Source organism: Papaver somniferum, chromosome 11, assembly GCF_003573695.1.
Source record: "Papaver somniferum cultivar HN1 chromosome 11, ASM357369v1, whole genome shotgun sequence".
Classification (NCBI taxonomy): Eukaryota; Viridiplantae; Streptophyta; class Magnoliopsida; order Ranunculales; family Papaveraceae; genus Papaver; species Papaver somniferum.
In genome coordinates, this window is record NC_039368.1 from 82,497,127 (window position 1) to 82,517,350 (window position 20,224).

The 20,224-nt window shown below is 35.7% G+C and overlaps 1 protein-coding gene across 2 annotated transcripts; it reads left to right on the forward strand.

Moving 5' to 3' along the window:
- Nucleotides 1–8,027: 8,027 nt before the first annotated feature.
- On the forward strand, nt 8,028–10,365 carry LOC113320839 (uncharacterized protein At2g33490-like). 2 transcript variants are annotated; one of them, XM_026568734.1, is made up of 7 exons: nt 8,028–8,295; nt 8,412–8,484; nt 8,613–8,687; nt 8,816–8,877; nt 8,995–9,060; nt 9,195–9,223; nt 9,312–10,365. In XM_026568734.1, the coding sequence occupies exons 1-7, from the start codon at nt 8,152–8,154 to the stop codon at nt 10,291–10,293; spliced, it is 1,431 nt and encodes a 476-aa protein (XP_026424519.1). In that variant the 5' UTR covers nt 8,028–8,151; the 3' UTR covers nt 10,294–10,365. The 2 variants fall into 2 exon arrangements, with proteins under 2 accessions (XP_026424519.1, XP_026424520.1); XM_026568735.1 differs by having other exon boundaries at nt 9,013–9,060.
- Nucleotides 10,366–20,224: the final 9,859 nt, after the last annotated feature.

The window sequence follows — 20,224 nt, forward strand, 5'->3', positions numbered from 1 at the left end:
TTAAATACTGCAAACCATCATCCTCCAAATATTTTTAGAATTTAATACCAATAAACCTAAAAAAGAACAAGAAGATGAAAAATAATAGCTATGTGTAGTCACAATCATTGCTATTCAAGCACTAGTTATTCTTCCAACTAAACCAAAAAGAAGACTTACTAGGCGTTGTAGATCTTTCTCAGAGCATCTACAAAAAACTCCTTCTCATTATTAAAAAACCCATTGATTATGGGATCGTTCAGTTCCTCTAGATCTTCAGAAATATCATTTAACTCACTAAGTTCTCTTTTTAGATTACTCAGGGTATTCTTGGTCAGAGACATCCTTTGTTCATAGTGAGTTATCTCTTCCAAAGAGGAAATGATTCGAGATTTTAAATCATTTCGCTTGTTGATGAAAACTTTAACCATGTCTCTAGCATGACAAACAGAAAAGAGACAGTTAGAGGAAGAACCTTTTCCATTGGATGTTGACTTCTTCTTTATCATTCTCGAGGAAGTGATTTCTTTGCACAGATGTACATTAACTGCTTCTACTGCATTTGTTTTGGTAGTACCTTTAGTTATATGAGCCATGAGAACGTAATTGAAAGAAGGAGAAAACAAACAATAAAAGGAGATTTATAAGTGTCAAACCCTAGACCATTTTGACACAGTCTTCCAAGAATAAAAATATTACCTACAAATAAATTGAAATTCACGAACATTGACTTGAGCCACTTCTCAGACACTTCTCATCTTTCCCAAGTTAAAGATGAGAAGGCAAATGTCACCATTCAGTTGGGGACTGAACGGGCCAAGCCCACTTCCCTTGTTTTTTCGTGGCTTGTCATTGTTGGATGTGCTAACAGATTTCTTACTTCTTCTGGAATATTTACCTTGCTTATCTTTATCCAGACTCACTCTTTGCATGTTCTTTTGAGTTTGGTGACTCTTTTGTTGCTTTTCTTGAATCTCCAACATGTATCTTTATCATGCCTTGAGTGTCCACAGAAGGAGCAGATCAATGTGGATGTTTTATATCCATGTAATTTTTCCTGTTTGACACAACACCCAACCATTGTTTCCAGATTTGCAGAATCCATCGCTTTTGCTGTTTTGCTTTTGAAACCTAAACCATGATTGTTTCCAAAGGATCTCTGACCAAACAACATTGCTGCAATTTTGTCAGAGCTTCCAGACAGCCTTTGCAGGTCATCTCTGAGAGAATTAATCTATTCTTCCTTTAGAGACATGGTTTTGACAAAATTAATACGAAGATGCTCTATCTCAATATTTTTCGTCTGGAGTGATGATTCAAAATTCCTCAAGGAGACTTTAAGACGAAGGTTCTCTTGAAGCATCTCTTTATTCAGGAGATCAACCAACTCAGTGTCAAATTCAAGTTCTGAACCAGAATTTGAAGTTCAAAGAGAATCTGAAGTAAGGGCAGTAAATCCATTGCACCAGTTAGACTCATCTGAGTTATATTGAGAAGTATTGTCTTCTGTTGAATTATTTTCAGCAACTCCTGCAAATTTATTCTTCCTTTTTACTAGATTCTCGACCTCTTTGACTACTAGTGAATGATCACATTCATCAGCCCAGGACAGGTGAGAGGAAAACATCTCAGGTTTGTTCACAACGTTGAGTGCGAACGTTTTTCCTGTCTCTTGATCAAGAATTCTTAACTTTCCAATTAGTGAAGTCTAGGAAAGTGTATCAGGTTTGTTTCCCTCAATGATGGCATGCTTCTTAGACTCGTATCTAGATGGCAGCGATCTGAGAATTTTCATCACAATGTCCTTTTCAGGAATAGTCTTACCCAATGCAAAAGATGTATTAACAATTTCAGACACTTTGTGATTAAACTAATCAAATGTATATTCATCTGCCATACGAAGGTTCTCCCAATCGGAATTAAGGTTTTGAATCCTAGCTTCCTTTTCACTGGAGTTACCTTCAAATACGGTTTCTAAGATATCCCAAGCATCTTTAGACATAGTGCAATTTGACACATGGTGCTGAAGATTTGGGGTAATGGCATGTATTATGGCATTCAAACTGTCGGAGTTTTTCTTTGCAGTATGTATCTCGGCAGGATTATATTCACCAATATTCTTGGGAACGTTTACATCTCCAACTGCCAGAACGGGAGCATCATAGCCATTAACAACATATACCCACGATTAAAAATCACGCGCTTGAAGAAAAGCTCGCATATCAATTTTCCACCATAAGTAATTAGAGCCATCGAAGACTGGTGGTACGTTAATAGAGATAGCACCTCTGTCCGTAGAGTCAGATCGCTACAAACATAGACTTTTGAGGTCTTGAACGTGTTTTCATGCTCTGATACCAATTGAAAAAGCGGGGGTCTAACAACACCACCCAATATTTAGCTTTGCAATCTGTATGGACAAATTAGAATATACTTTTAAGAGAATCGACAAGACTCAATCAATTAAAAGTATATCAACGAGTTTATATTTCTCTCTCTCTCTTGATTTGATTTCCTCAAACAGAAACTGCGAGTACTAATCAAATACAAGGAATAACTTGGATGGTACCAAAGACCAATATCCAAGGATCCATCAATGAAAATCAACAACCAAAGGTTGGATTACTCTAATTGATGATCTAACGCACAACCTGTATTATTTCAATTATAAAGATAAAACAATATAACGCGGAAACTGAAATAACACAGACACCAGAAATTTTGTTAACGAGGAAACCTCAAATGCAGAAAAACCCCGGGACCTAGTCCAGATTGAACACACATTGTATTAAGCCGCTACAGACACTAGCCTACTCCAAGCTAACTTCGGACTGGACTGTTGTTGAACCCCAATCAGTCTCCCACTGATCCAAGGTACAGTTGTACTTCCTACGCCTCTGATCCCAGCAGGATACTGCGCACTTGATTCCCTTAGCTGATCACACCCATAACTAAGAGTTGATACGACACAAAATCGCAGGCTTTAACAATAAATAAATCTGTCTCACACAGACAAGTTTATCAAAAGATCGATCTGTCTCCCACTGAAAAACATAAAGTTTTTGTTCCGTATTTTGATAATAATCAAGGTGAACAGGAACCAATTGATAATCCGGTCTTATATTCCTGAAGAACAACCTATATAAATCAATCACCTCACAACAATCTTAGCGTATGGTAGCGAAACAAGATGTTGCGGAAAAACAAACAATGAGATGAAGATGTTTGTGACTACTTTTTATATCTTGCCTATCGGAGATATTAATATCAATCTAATCAATATGATTGTACTCGTACGATAGAAGATGCAAGATCAGATCACACAACTACGATAAAAATAGTATCGATCTGGATTCACAATCCCAATGAAGTCTTTAAGTCGTTAACCTGGTTTTAGAAGAAGAAAACCAAAGGTTAAAAGAGAAACGACTCTAGCATGCAAACTAGTATCACACGTGAGGTGTAGGGATTAGTTTTGCAGAGTTTCTAGATGTCCCCTTATATAGTCTTTCAAATCAGGGTTTCGCCTTGGTCATAAAGCAAAGAATATCCACCGTTAGATGAAAACCTGATTTAGATTCAAGCTAATATTTCTCAACCGTTAGATCGAAAACTTAGCTTTTTATACACAAATGAAATGTACGCTTCTAGGTTTGTTAACCGTACCCAAACGTGCACATTGTTGGTTCAAAAATATTTAACCAAAAGGTTAGCCATATGAGCATTTCATACTAACCATATTCTTCTTCACCATAACTAGTTCAAGTGACTCAAATGAACTAGTTAGAGAGTTGTTCAATTGCAAGGAAATCTTATGTACTACACAAGACACAATTAAAGCAAAGATGATTTGATTCACTTGAATTGGTTCATGAACTTTATAGTCACGGTTTGCAATTTGCATTCCTTAGTCTTTATAAGTTTAAGTTCAGAAATCATCTTCAGATATATAACCTTCTTAAGTTCCCACACTAGGTTCGCGGACTTAAGCAACCGGGGAGAGTTTACAAACTCCAGCAGAAAATCTCGGCAAAGACTTTCCGCCGGTTCGCGGACTGGTACTCACTTAACAAGTTTTTCAACTCCAGCAAAATTTCTCGGGATGAGAAGTTCGGCAGCGCGCGGACTTGGGAACAAGCCATTCTTCCGGTTTCTCTTAATCAACAAAGTTCGCAAACTTTGGTTCAAGGAATAGGACTTATGCACATATGTGTTTCCACAACAATACTTGTGTTCATCATTGGTTATGTAATCTAAACTCTCATTCCAACCATTGAAACATTCTTAGAGGACGTTATATAGTTGTTACACCATTTCTCCTCAAAACAATTTTCAAAGTGATTGAAACATATCATGACTTTCTTCACTAGGTAAAGATAAACATGGTCGAAGCGAAACGCTTACCAACACATTTTTCGAGATATAGATAAGCGAGGTATACTCGGCTCGAAATACCAAATGTGTATAATCTAAGTCTATATATAGCATACGACTTTTTGTCTCAAGAAGTAGGAGATAGAATAGATAGACTTTTGAGTGACAGATAAGTTCAAGTATTCACATACCTTTTTGTCGAGAAGTTCCACCGGTTCCTTGAGTAGTTCTTCTTATTGTATGATGAATATCCATGAAGTCCTTGAGCTCAACTACACTTTCTATCCTAGTCCGAGACTTAGCTATAGTAGACTAGAAATCAAGACTTAAAATTTTGATCACTAACATTGACAAACATACTTGAGATAGCAACGCATGCGAGTTCGACCGAGCAATGCTTTAATAGAAAACTTCAAGTATTTATAGACAAGGAAGTTTGGACACCAAGGAATTTCCAAAACCGAAAATATTCTCAAGATATTCACTAAAGCACATATTCGGTTTTCACAATTCCTGGAAATGATCTGTCCAAAAATAATGATCGAAATCTCTCGAAAAATCTAATTATTAAATGCACATTACTAATTCTGGAATTTCCCTACCAAATGAAATTAATAACCTTAATTAAAAGATTCTTAACTTACTTATGTTTCGATCCTGGGATTCTCTTCCCTTATCCGTTAAGGAATATCTTTGAATAATTAAAGAAATAAACATTCACAGCACGTGTTCAAAGTTTGTCGACATCCTTACTTTGTAAGTTCTCTTTCACACTTACAACCTTGAAACCGATTTTCCACACTTCCAAACAAGTTTAGAATTGGTTCATATGACTTTTAAGAACTATGCGATTGATCAAACCAACATTCAATCACAATCATGGGTTTAACGGTTCTACCAAAACAAGTTTCGGTTATACCTCCATGTGAGTACTGTGCATAGTCACACTAGCTTTCCAAAATTCGGTTGACTAGGTACTAGGATCGGTTCCCCACATATATATGGTATCTAACTTATATGTGTTGCACATGTCCATAGGATCGGGTTCCCCTTTGCCTAAAAACGTGTTGCACATGTCAATAGGATCGTTTCCCCTTTCTGCTATAAACCTTGCTGCACCCCATAAAAGGATCAGTGTCCCCTTGTGATGTACTGTACCTCTTACTAGAATCGGTTCCCCTCTCAAATATTTGGTCAGACACACAAACCCGATCATACCACAGGTGATTTCTTAAGATCGGTTCTACTAATAAAAGTTATACCAATACATAAGTGATGCCTTTGTGAATAGTTCTACCAAGAACATAAACAAGTTGTGATCGGTTATACTCAATCACACATATTGGTTGCTCATAAGATATGCAATGAATAACAAAACCAATAACACCTGGCAATTTCCTTTTCGGTCCACAAACAAGTTTATGAACTTACTTTCTCAGAACACATGTAAATATTATTCCCTAGGATGAAATCCTCACCTCATACCCATACATAATCACAATAGCATTCAAATGATTATGGCGATGTCTCATCTACAAATTTTAATGGTTAAGCAATAAACCTCGTATTGTATTCCTTAAAACTATGTCTATCTATAGTTCAAACATGCTTCACAGTTATGTTTTCAATATGCACGACTTGAAAGATACGTTAGGGAATGAAATAGTTCAAGTCAAATATCACTAACCTCAAGTGGAAGGATGATTGTTGTTGTTGTAGATCCTTGCTTCTTCACATCTTCAAGACTTCAGAATACTTGTAATGTCTCATATCCTAATACTTTCAAGCTAACCTATACGAAGTTGACTCTAGTACCTAATCAAGCGACTCTTAACATGAGTTTTGATTCACTAAAATATGACAACCAAACTTGACATACCAATGCTTGGTGGGTTCAACCGAGCAATGCTCTAACATTTGAAGAACATAAATCACAATCGGTATTAGAGGTGGTTGTGTCGATGATGAACGCTTTGTAATCCAGTTATTTGTATTGCTAATGGCGACGGTGATGAATCTGAGAGATTTTGGTGTTAGTTTTTTGTGGTCGTGACGATAATGGTCTTGTTTGTCGATTATGATATTAATGGTAGATATCTTGGAAAGAACTTGGTTCTGGTTTTGATGGGGGAAGAAGATAACAAAAAACAGAGATTTGTGATCGGAAATTGGAGAAGATAACAAAGAATAGGAGTTTTATGGTCTGTTTTTGATTTTTTATTTTAACCGTCCATTTGACCCAGACCTTATTTTGTCCATCCATTTGACTCAAGAAAAGTGTCTTTTTGACTAAATAGCCCACTTTGTGAACTAACAAATAGGATAACAATTTGGAGTCCTAGACCTCTTTTATTACTTTTCCATAGTCTATTTTCATGCTAAACTTTTGACTACTTTCAGATTTGGTCTGCCCTAAAGAGCAATGAATTGGAAATGGCAAATAACTCCAAATTTGTTCCCATTTTTGAGCCCCACTTCCAAAGATTAGACCTAATAGATCTCTATATGGGCAGGTCTACGTAGCTTTTAGCTCCCCATTATGTACGTCGAATCTCCATTGACCTCGGATAACCCCAGTTATGGACGAGAAAAAAATAATATGCCGGCGTTTCTTACCATACAACAAGGTGTGAGCAATTGCCGAGCGGAATAGTTCAATTTTTCCTGCTGTTCATAAATGGAAGCAAAAGAGTCGTGCAAAGGACAAGCATATGTACAGAAAATGAGGTAGAATGCTAAAAAAAAATAGGCAGGTTTCATATACAAATTACACATGAAACCCGCATATTATATTATTTTGAAATGAAAGGGTTAAATATTAAGCGGGTAATTTCTTTATCATCAGTCTTTAAATTCTTTAGGCAAGTATTTCAAGATTGTGAAAGTGTATCAATCCAATAAATCATGTGGTTTATGACACCTTTTGTTTTGTATAGATTTGGTTCCTGGTATCAATCTAGAAGTTTTCTTGTTTTTTCCCGTTCTTTTTACACTTTCTGTTTCGAGAGGGAAATCATAGAAAGACCATGACTGTCGAATTATTCTAGATATATCACATCAGCAAATCAATATTAAAGTCTTTGGACGAGGAAAACAATTAATTGATGTTAATTTCCTAGACACTGTTATTTGTTCACATAAAGGTAGGCTTGACGAAACCCACCAAGGTGGTCAATGATTTGAAGTGTTGAAACTAATTTTTCAAGACGGAAATGGAGAATGTTTTTGATTATTTGTTCCCCAAGCCAAATTGGCAAACTCCATTTATTATTCTTCCTTACTATTCTGACTTTAACATATATCTTATTCTTACGTACGTGGACGTGCAAATTTATCAATATGACCTCGTGCGACTTGGACCTTCAAAAAAAAAGAACAGCTACGAAAATACCATATCCACCGGAAACAGTGATACGCGGGAAAAACAGAGAAAATACGTGGTTGGAAAATATAAGTCGGCGAGGCTTTAAAATATTATTCATACCTTGATAAGCCCGGTTTAAAAATGTTCTTCTGCCGGACCTAAAAATGTTGAGCCAACAAGTCAAAAGGAATCGGTAAACGAAGAAAAGATTATAGAACTAGACTACTAGTAGTATATAATTTATTGTGTATATATAAGGCCAAATCAATGTTTGGTGTTCCTCATTAATTTTCTTGCCTTTGAAGATCGACAAAAAAAATAAATCAGAATCAAAGAACAATTGTTCTATCCATTTTCTCTGTTGTTTTGTTTGGGAACACAATTTTATAAGGAAGAAAAAAACTTAACAAGGAAACTTAAGGTTGAATCGAATCATGGCGATGAAGTCTTCATGGGAGAAATTGAAGGGACTTGTACTTCCTAAACATCAAAATCAGAATAAGAAAGATGATAAAACAGTAAATTTCCATTACCGTCCTTGTCCGAAGCTATTAGATGATTTTACCCAAGCTTCCAAGGTATGTAATGGATTGATCACTTTTAATTTTAAGGTCGTACATGTGGTAAAATTTTAACTCGTGAATCACTTTATTTATTTTTTTCTCTTGATTGTTTAATTTAATTGTTTCCGCAGGTGTTGGATGACATGAAAAAAAGCAAAGATGCGATACTCTATGCCGCCGCTGTGGCGGCAAATAGTGCGTCTGGTAAGTTGCTTGATGTAAATCTTGGTTAATTTTTCGTACTGCAATCGTATGTTTGTTTCCTTTCCAAGTTCTGTTACTTTTGAGTTATCTCTCTATGTGCCCTTACTTCCATAATATTTTCTCTTCAGCATTCTCAGGGTCTTTGCGAGAAATGGGTGCTTGTCTACTTGAGCAAAGTGCGCTGATTGACGAAGAACAAAGTGGTAATAACTAATAACCAGCTGTAATTGTTACTATATTTTTTTTATTTTTTTGGTGTTACTACTGGTAATGGGTGTTTTACTTTCGTGCTCAGTAAGTATTCTCTCTAATCAAGTAATTTTGGTTGCAGGTAATGATCTCCATATGCTGAGTAAAGTGCAATTTGAGCTTCAAGAACTTGTTGATAGCTATGTGAGTCCTTTACTTGTTGCAATTTTAAGGCATACACTGACAAATTCATGTATTATTCTTCTCTATAAACACCTAAAGTTCCTTGATCCTGTTATATTCTAATGTCCTACATTTCAGCGGTCTCATATTTTCCAGATAGCAGCACCATCTGAGTCCATTCTCAATCAACTACAAACAATGGAGGTGGGTACTTGGCCATACATGCGTAGCCTACTACTGTTTCAACATTCGTATATATACAACCGTCTGTTTTTGTTCACGTTTGTGGTGATATAATTTCAGCTGATGTGTTTTTGTATTTTTGCTGATCTATGCAGGATATGAAACAACAGTGTGATGAAAAAAGGTTATTCTATAATTTTTCATTTTATCTTAATTTTCTAGCTACGTTTTCTTTAGAAAATTTCTCCAACTTTGAGTGTTTGTCTTTTCAGAAATGTGTATCAAGGCCTTTTGGCTGCCCAGGCGAAAATGGAAAAGTCAAGATCTTTCAAGGGTAAAACCGATTCATCTCAGCAGTTGCAAACAGCTTCTATTGAATATGAACGGGAGGCGATTTGCTTTGTTTTCCGTTTGAATTCATTGAAAAAAGAGCACACCCGGAGTTTTCTAACGCAGGCAGTTCAGCACCATGCTGCGCAGACTAGTCTCTTCAGCAAAGGACTTAAGTCACTCGAGGCAATAGATGTGGAAGTGCGATCAGCGGCTGAACATCGTCACAATGATCACAACTCCAATGGCTTTCAGGATCGCTATATGGATAGATGTGCCAGTTTGAGTGTTACCCGAAAAAATTTACAGTACATATCACCCTTGGAACTAAAAAAGCACGAGATAAAGTTAAGAGCTGACAAAACGAATGAAAGCAACATCGAAAGAGCTTCCAACAAGTTATATCGTGCTTTGTCATCTCAGAATTCTGGCCAGCTTCATGAACTTCCTAGCCCCCCAAGTGCTCGAAATACACCGGCAGTTCAATCTGCTAAGGTGAGGAGAAGTCAAGACCTCTATGCTACAATAGAAAACCGATTGACACCATCAAGTACATCAAGTGCATCAACATCATATCCATTGCCCATCCCCCTTGAAACCGAGTACCCGAGTGACGCGAGATTCTATCACTCTGCTCCATCAACATATCCAAAATTACCCAGGTATGCTAAAACCGATGAGTTCCTAAGATCCAAATATGTACATGTAGATGATGGAAGAGTTTGTCACTCTGCTCCTTTAGTGATAAGTCAAGACGTCGACTCTACAGACGGAATACCGTGGACACCAACGAATGTCACAGCGTATCGCCTACCTCTTGGGAGTGAGCTCCCTCGCGGAAACTACATACCTTTAACTGACGATAGAGCGAAAGCAATACTTGGGAGCTTTAGACACAGCCAAACTCTTAGAGACTTGCAATGAAGTGAATCATATATGTATACATACTTAAATCATATTGCAATGAACGAAAGCAATACTCTTATAATTATTAAATCGGACTCCCTATTCCATCTTAAATGGAGTATAATATCATGTGATTAACAATGAAACTTAAATTTTACAGATATTTTTCTTAACAAACACGGTGTTTTTTAGATTAAGGAAATGACATTGGAGTGATCTGAATCAGTGGCGGAGCCAAGTTTCAACATTAAGGAGGGCTAAACAATTTTTTTTAATAGATTTTGGGTGGACTAAACTGTGAAAATGATAAAATTGAGGGGACTAAACACTAAAAAAAGGAGGATTTAACATAAAATGTAGAAGAAATGAGGGCTTAATTTGTGATTTAAGGGGGGTGGGGTGGGGGTGGGGGATGTGCCTAGAGCCAGGTCTGGCCCACCTTTGGCTCCGCCACTGGATCTTCTGCTTTGTGTTGTGTGTAAAAGATATTTTGTTATACTTCTTTTGTAGAACTTTGTAGCATGTTAGTGATTATTGGAATGTTATTTGTTCCACTAAGCACCCATTTTTAGATGATGTGCTCACTCGTTTCCACTTCAGTCTTTCAATTATCCGAAGAGATGGTGCACGGTGAAGATATCAGTTTTCGTAGCTTAAAGCTTTATCGAATTTAGAGGTGTTGTGTATATACCTTTTGTGAATGTAACGCTTCGATAATTTTATAACACAACACATTATTGTTATATCACTTGAGATATTATCTTTTATGTTATATCAGAGTGTGTGGGTTAGTAGTGTAAAATATTAAAATTAACTACATACGAGTTAGTTAAATCCATCCTTAAAACAAAATTCCTAAACAATAACCAAACATGTTAATGATCAGTTATAGGATCCGATCTTTAACAAAGTTATCAAACCCTAACCTACTGTCATGTTAAAATCTAAACCAAAAAAAACAAATCTAACTAACTGATTTTTTTCCCTCTTATTTGTGATGCATCTAAACTAAAAAATCAAATCCAAGTTAGGATACATCTCTTTGAACTGGTTTTGGTGGAGAGATGGAGTAGTATTAGAAGAACGGTGGGAGGGATGGAGAAGAAATAGGTGCCGGTGAGTGATTGATTCGTAATTTGGGTGTTTTAAAAAGTTAAGTTATTGAGGTGGTTCCATTTTTGGGTGCAAGCAATAAGTCAAAGGAGTAGTATTTGGGATATGTTAAAAAGTGTTTGGGTGGAAAATAGGAGAAGCGTGAGTGGTAATTAATGAGAGTGGCAAATAGGAAAAATAGGGGTGGTAAATAGATGAAACCGACCAAAAAGAGTAGCGGGGGTGAATAATTGAAAGTCCGTATTATTTGCAAATATTTGGTCGATAATACTCATTCCAGCACTGTTAGAGCACTGCTCGGTCGAACTCACAAGCGTTGTTATCTCAAGCTTGATTGTCAAGTTTAGTTGCAAAACTATAAGTTTTGATTTCTAGTCTACTTTTAGCTAAGTCTCGGACTAGGATAATAAGTGTAGTTGAGCTCTAGACTCCATGTCGTTCACCATGTAAAGACGAAGAACTACTCAAGGAACTGGTGGATCTTCATCGACAAAAAGGTATGTGGAGACTTGAACTTATCTATCACTCAAAAGTCTATTTACTCTATCTCCTATCTTGAGACAAAAATTGTATTGCTATATAGATTTCGATTATACATATTTGCTATTTCGAGCCGAGTTTATATCGCTTATCTATTTCTCGAAATATGTGTTGGTAATCTTTCGCTTTGGCCAAATTCATCTTTACAAGTGACGAAAGTCATGTTGATCATTTCAATATCTTGAAAATTGCTTTGATAAAAAATAGTGTGTGAATAACTTCTATATAACATCCTCTAAGAATGTTTCAATGATTGAAATGAGAGTTTAGAATATACAACCATGATTGGATATAAACATTGTATGTGAACTCATACTTGTGTAAGTCCAAATTCTTTGAACCAAAGTATGCGTACTTTACTGGTTTAGGATGTCTGGGAGCTAAGTCCTTGTACCTGTACGCGTACTGCTGGAAGTTCACATCCCTTGAATTTTTGCTGGAGTTTGTGAACTAAAAACAAGCTCAATCCGGGTACTTAAGTATGCGTACCCATATGCGTACTTAAGTGGGTTATTTTCTAAAAACGGTTTATTCATTAACTAAGACATTTATAAAATAAGGACTGCAATCTTTGCAAACCGTGGCTATAATGTTCATGAATCGATTCGAGTGAATCAAAATCGTTTTTTCTTTGATTGTGTCTTATATACTTTTATGAGATCTAAGAAATTGAACAACTCTCTAACTAGTTCTTTTGAGTCATGTGAACTTGTTATGGTGAAGATGAATAAGGTTGATCATATGGCTAACCATTTGGTTAACTAATGTTGAATCAACTAAGTGTACACGTTTAGGTACGGTTATTCAAACCTAAACGAAGTATATTTAATTTGTGTATAACAAGCTAAGATTAGATCTAACGGTTGAAAGATATTAGCTTGAATCTAATCAGGTTTTCATCTAATGGTGAATATTGAATGCTTTGTTACTAAGTTAACATTGATTGCAAACCATATTTTGAAATCTATATAAAGGAGAACTCTATCAACTGGGAAACCTAATCCCCACACCTCCTGTGTGATACTAGTTGTATAAGCTAGAGTCGATTCTCCTTTAACCTTAGGTTTCTATCGAGACCCTGTAGGTTAACGACTTGAAGACTTCATTGGGATTGTGAAGCCAAACCCAACTATTTTATTTGTAGTTGCGTGATCTGATCTTGCTGTTTCTATCGTGATTGAGTGCAATCGTAAGATTGGCTTGAGATTTATATCTCGATAGGCAAGATAGAAAAGAAGTCACAAACACCTTCGTCCCATCGTTTGTGATTCTGCAATATCTTGTTTCGCTAGTCGATTAAGATTATTGTGAGGTGATTGATAATTCTAGGATGTTTATTGGGAATATAAGTCCGTGTTACCGATTGGTTCATGTTCACCTTAATTTATCACAAGACGGAACAAAAACTCGTAGGTATTTCTGTGGGAGACAAATTTATCTATTCCTATAGACTTTTCTGTGTGAGACAAATTTGTTTATTAAAGTCTTCGACTTTGGGTCATAGCAAATCTTAGTTGTGGGTGAGATCAACTAAGGGAATCAAGTGCGTAGTATCCTGCTGGGATCAGAGACGTAAGAAGTGAAACTATACCTTGGATCAATGTGAGATTGATTGGGATTCAACTACAGTTCAGACCGAAGTTAGTTTGTAGTAGGGTAGTATCTGTATCGGCTTAATACAGTGTGTGTTCAATCTGGACTAGGTCCTAGGGTTTTTCTGAATTTGCGGTTTCCTCGTTAACAAAACTTTTGGTGTATGTGCTATTTCTTTTTCGCATTATATTTTGTTATATAATTGAAATATCACAGGTTGTGCATTGAATCGATCAATTGGTAAATCCAACCTTTGGTTGTTGATTGAAATTGATTGATCCTTGAACATTGGTCTTTATACCGTTCAAGTTAATTTCTCTTGTATTCAATTAGAATCGCAGATTTCTATTTGCTTGAATAAGGATTGAATCGAGAAATTGAGATATAACTATTTGATATACTTTTTATTAAAATTGAGTCTAACTGTCTAGTTGATTCTCTTAAAAGTATATTGGACTAGTCCATACAAATTGGTAAGCGAGATATTGGGTGAGGTTGTTAGACCCCCACTTTTTCAAGAACCACCTCATTGTCTTCTCCCAGTGTTCTCTCCTTCTCATGTTTATGACCGTTCTGCGAATAAAATAGAAACTTTTCAAACACATTATTGTGAGAAGAGGTTATTGGTACTACTTCTACCACTTGCAAAATTGGAAAGTGGAGGTGACAATGGATGAGGTATCTTACAAAATTGAGGGTTTCCAAGTTTCAAAAGACGGAACTGCAACTGAAGAGAATGAAGAGTTTATCGGTACTACTTTTACCACTGTTTAAACCTTGAAAAACGCTTAGGTTGTGAGCTACTTGTAAACCAAAAGACTGACCAGTGACTCATCACACTCCGTAGAAATTGGATTTTTACAGATCTTTCTCTTCCTTGAGTTAACCGGTAAATGACTTCCTCACTCAACCCTCTTAATAAAAGTATATATATATATATATATATATATATATATATATATATATCTAAGACTGTACGGATCGGTGACGGGTAGTCAGGTAGCTGCGCACCTCAGCTAGATAGACAATTTACAAATCCTATCAATATAAAGGAGAACTCAGTCCGCAAATATTGAAAACAGAAGACGAACCTAAATAAATAGGCACAAACCCCATTCTCAATGCCTTACGCCTATTCTTATGCACCATGTCAAAAAATTCAATTTGGCATGACATGTGGCATGGCATATGAGTTTCTTCACTATGGTAGATATTGCAAATTTGATTAAAGGTATATATTTAATTGTGTTGGGTGGGACCCTAATGAATAAAAAACATATATGTGTTTGTGTGGTGGGGTATTTATAAAGAAAAAGGATCTACGGACACTCTTAGATGGACAAGGTCAGACATGATATGCACCATTTTCTCCACAAAACCCTAACGACAACGAATTTATATCTAATATTTTGATGATATGTTCATCTTATAAGACTTTACATTCTTACCAAAAATGAATGCAATTCGAGATAGCAAACCTCACCATCTACCGATCTTAATTTCAACCGTTAATTTTGAACGATTGATATTCAAAGGGATAAATGGTGGTCTGATACATCTCAAATTATTCTCATGTTTTATAGGAATGTAGAGTCTTATAAGATGAACATATCATCAAAATATTAGACTTAAATGCATTACCGTTGGGTTTTGTGGAGAAAATGACGCAAATCATGTCTGATCTTGTCCATCTAAGAGTGTCCATGGATCCTCCCTCATTTATAAATATTTTAGTATTAGAATATATTCAGTGGGACCCTTTAGATATAAAAATATATTAGAAAAGTGAAAAGTAGGAGAGAATGAGAGATTATATATATATATACATATATATAATTACTCAGAGAAAGAGAACCATCAAGTGGTCTGATGGTTCTCATGCTCTCTCCCACTGCGGAGGTCGAACCCTTGTAATAGCTTTGGAAATCCTAAATGAGTGGATTTAGGAGTATTCTAAAGACCACTGTTCTAAACTATCAAAAAAAAAATACTCAGAGATAAAGAAACCATCGTTGGAGATGGAAAGACCATCGAGCGATGGAATCTCTATCGCTCGATGGAAACTCCATCATGTGTGCCTATATGTTATTATTGACATATAGGCATATGAGTTTGGCAGTTTGGCATACCCCTAATGGGTGCGTATATTAAAAATCCGATGTTTGACATATGCATAGAAATAAGCCTTCCAACGGTGTTATATAATTCTACCCTAAATAGACAATACATAAACTTCAAGGTAGACAAACACACTACCATTAAAACAAATTCCAAAAACAAAAACCAAGTCTAGCTACCTCAAAGACTTATCAGAATATTCCAGAGTGTTAAAATATCAACCAACATAACCGAAGTAGCATTGGAGCAGATAAAGTAATAAAAGAGTGCGGGCTCCCATTCACTCATCAAAATACAAGCATAATTAGAGTACGTGGTAAGCATATAAAACTATCCAACAGCAGTACTAACATAAGCAAGCGAAGTTGAGCTGTGAAACTATCGGGAAAAGCAATTGAGGCTCCTCCTCCTAGAGACTCCCTCATTCACCCGCAATAATTCAAAGATTATAAGTCAGATCACCACTCGTGAATTGGTTGAAAAGAAAAGGAGGAAGAAGCACTGTTACCACCCAATGACAGGAATGAAGCGATAGGTGACCCGGTTGCAGTGGTATATGCCAGACTTCTCTAACATCTCCCACTGCAAAGTCGCGAAAGGGACTCTCACTTTTGAAGAGACAAGATGGACACTGCACTGCCAAGTCCTGGTGCCAAAATGATGATAAAAAAAAACATTAAATAACAATGAAAAAAAAAGAAAAATCGAATAAGAGAAAGAGAAAGAGAAATTAAGGACATATATAACTACCTCGATGGTTTCTCGGATCTCGGTCGGTATGTCGAGAGTAGGTGGGCGTGGTAGTCGCGGGTACGGTACCCTGTCCGGCTAGAACCTTCCTACTTCCCACTGCTCTGTGGAGTCGAACATATCGCCAACGACCGTCATTGTTACCAAAAAGACACACGAAAGCACAAACACAGTGAATCTTGACGTTGGAACACTCTACCGTGTCGCCAATCAAAGGAAATAGATTGGCCTGCACAGGTACTCTGTGACACAATGGGCAATGAACCACCAATCTCTGCTAAGATTTGGGAACCCAAATCTTAAGATGGATTTCCCTAATCCTCTTACCCCTTCCAGCAGACGACTCAATACCAGGAGGGACTTCAGGTTCCATGCTACCATGATCAATTCCATTTCCATATGATGATATCTATGTAAAAAAATGACAGCAAAATACAGAAAAGGAATGAACACACAAATGCGGAAAAAGATATACTATCAACCAATAATGCTAATCATACTTAGGCATCCCTAACTACAAGTATAAGGAGAATTCTAGCATGAGATTTTTCAGTGACAAACATTCAAAAACAAATCAAGGTGATTGTATATTTGCTTTTACTTTATTCATCTTATACGATTCATTACACTGAGTAATAATTACTTACTAATGAAACATGGGTAGCAGTATAGCCTACCCTTATATCCAACATTGTGTCCTTACTATTATATATAATATAGTATGATATGATTGGGGAAATTTTCTTGTTGATTAAAACAGTTCAACGGTAAGAAATTTGAATGTTGAATAATATAGTATAAATTTGCATATCATCATGCATTCTTACTGATTACACAATTTACGTGTGGTTTTCTTTGATAGGAAATTTATGCCTTGCATTGCAAACAGGTTTAGATCACTAATCCCTCTTCTAGTTTACAAAGTATCGGGTTTTAGTTGATACAATGTGTCGATATACAAATTTTTGTTTTTGTTACTGGATATCTTTTTACATATGCTTTTTTTAATGCAATATGGTTTATTTATTGGAAAATTTCTTGTTTGGTCCTAGGTCCATATAGTTATTTATAGTAGGGTCCAATCGGATTTTTTTTTTATCCGGAGGTCTAAAATTAATTAAAACATGGAAATGTCCATAATGCCCATTACTACCAAACGTGTGTGTCTACACTGCTTACAAATTTGAGTACATATCTGGTACACTGCTTAAAAATTCGAGTACATATTTGCTACACTGCTTACAAATTTGAGTACATATCTGTCGCACTGCTTAGAAATCTGAGTACATATCTGTTGTACTGCTTACAAATCCGATTATATATCTGAATGCTTACAAATTCGAGTACATATTTGCTGCACTGCTTCCGGGTAGAGTACAAATCTGTAAGAATCAATGATAAATAAATTAGAAAACGTCATATATGTACTGATAGGTAATACACAAAAAAAAACTGAAAAACAATTGATAATAACAATTTATGAGTCTTGTGACTCTATAGATTATCATTTCCACATAGTGACTAAGGGTGAAAAAAACAGTTGTGTATCAGGTGGTCTCTGTTTGTAGCATGAAGCAAGAAATGGGTATTCCAGTGAGACAGCAATATCGCACAACAGCAGGTAGTCAGGAAACTTGTGGTAGAAAAAAGAATTGTTCTGCCTCAGAGGTCTACATGATTTTGGGAGAACGATAAAGCTTTCAAAAAATAGTATCAGTTAACAAAATCACATTATCTAACTGTAAATATTAGGCTAACCTTTTACTTATCCGCATGCCCATGAGCCTACATTAGGCCATTTGGCATTTAAGAAACTACACAGGGTGAGGTCTATCTATCCAGTTGAGGATAACAGTTCCAGAGCAGTAAACAACATCGAGAAGATGCACCAAGCTACTATTCTATTTATTTTGGTATGTATGACAAAAGCAACAAAATCCGAGCAACATACATGTTCCAGGTGCACCTCTGCCTGCTAATTTTTCTTCTAATGAGGATGTGGATGAAGGGAATGGAGTAATTTATATAGCTGAGATGCATCCACTGGTGATCCAAAATTGAGTAACGCAGAACGGGTTCCCACCTTCACCTGTCCGTGATAGATAAGATACAAATTGTATCATGAATCTTAAAAGGAAATACAGAAAAGAGGAAGACCACATAAGAGGAAGAGCACATACACATGAATCAAAATCCCCTTCAATTCTTCACCAAGTGGAGCACCAGCAATGAGTAAGATACAGTCATGCAATTCCAATTTAACTCCTTCAATTCTTATCTCTCTAAAGATACCCAACGCTTCTAATGCATTTCAAGAACACTTATTCATCAAACACTTCACAACATCACTAACAAACATAAAATTCAAATGCTACACATATGAATCAAAGAAGGTCTATAAACAAATCTAAGCAAAACCCAATTGTGTACATTATTTTCATCAACTATATCCCCACAAACTTTTAAAACAGCAAGAGAAGTATAAAATTTAGGACGAACTCTGGACAGTGATGTTTATCAACAATTGATAATAACAAAAGAAAACTGAAAAATAAACCATAAAAGTATCAGATCTACTAATGAAATAAACACAAAACATGATTGTTTATTTAGATCTGAACTTGTTCCACCAAAATCCACCAGTATATCATATACGTACCGATGATTAATACACAAAAACAACTTAAAAGCATATCAAAAACAACAAAAATGAAACTAAAATCAGTTGCATGTGAAAACCAAGTAATGAATCTCTAAAAACCAGAATCGAAACACTTTTTTTCTTCAATATTCCATATATATACTTCTAGATCGAAGAAGAAAAATATCAAAAACTACAAAAATAACAAAATTAAAGCATAATTTTTCAGTACATCATATATGTACTGCTGATTCATAATCTAAACTTCAGCTGCATGTGAAAAACTAGTAACGAATCCATGAAAAAAATATAATGGAAACTGAAAATCATTGTTAATATACATACCTGGAAACACAAACAATCTTCTCGTCGTAAATCATAACGATGCATCTTCTTCTTCTTCTTCTTCTCAAAAATAAACTAAGTTTCTATCAGTACGGGATATACGTACTGTTAATTCATATACAAAAAAGAACTGAAACACGTCTAAAACATCTAAAATGGAAGTGGCATAATCGAATCTAGCAACGAAATGAACAAAAAATGTGATTATTCATCTAGATCTAATATATAGTAGACAAATCAACCATGGAGATCGAAAACATAATCAAGCACAACAATGATTAGATCGCCAAAACCTTAAAAGAAACATTACAATGGAAAATCTTCATCATCTGATTCGGTAGAAACGAGAAAGAACAAAAACAAATCTTCATCTTCATCTGCAACAATGGTGAGAGGAAAGAGAAGAAGAAAATGAATATGAAATGTGAAAAATATTTCTCATGCTTTTAACATATTAAATAGGAAATGTTATTTGTGGTATTTTCATATTATGTATACCTGATCTCGCACGTGTGCAGGACCCGGGCTAAAAAAATTTGGTCCATTTTCATGTTTTCTTTTAATTATGGACCTCTGATTACTGGACTTTAATGGGTGGACCTGCTACTAACTAAGAACACTATAATGGTACCTATTGGTAATTCCTACTTATTTATTTTCCTATAAATATTTTTTTTGCATATAATATCATTATGAATTTGAGCATTTTGTAACCATTTTAAAGTCGACCCTGGATACAGGGGAAAAAAGTACATGTAAAAAGATATCCATTAACAAAAACAAAAATTCATACAATGGCACATTGTATTTTTCACACATGACTACATGAGACACATTTTGACAATTAAC

Coding starts and splice junctions, on each gene's coding strand:
- LOC113320839 (XM_026568734.1), top strand. CDS start 8,152: ATGGCGATGAAGTCTTCATGGGAGAAATTGAAGGGACTTGTACTTCCT. Junction 8,296..8,411: donor ATTTTACCCAAGCTTCCAAG/GTATGTAATGGA, acceptor TTGTTTCCGCAG/GTGTTGGATGACATGAAAAA. Junction 9,224..9,311: donor CAACAGTGTGATGAAAAAAG/GTTATTCTATAA, acceptor TTGTCTTTTCAG/AAATGTGTATCAAGGCCTTT.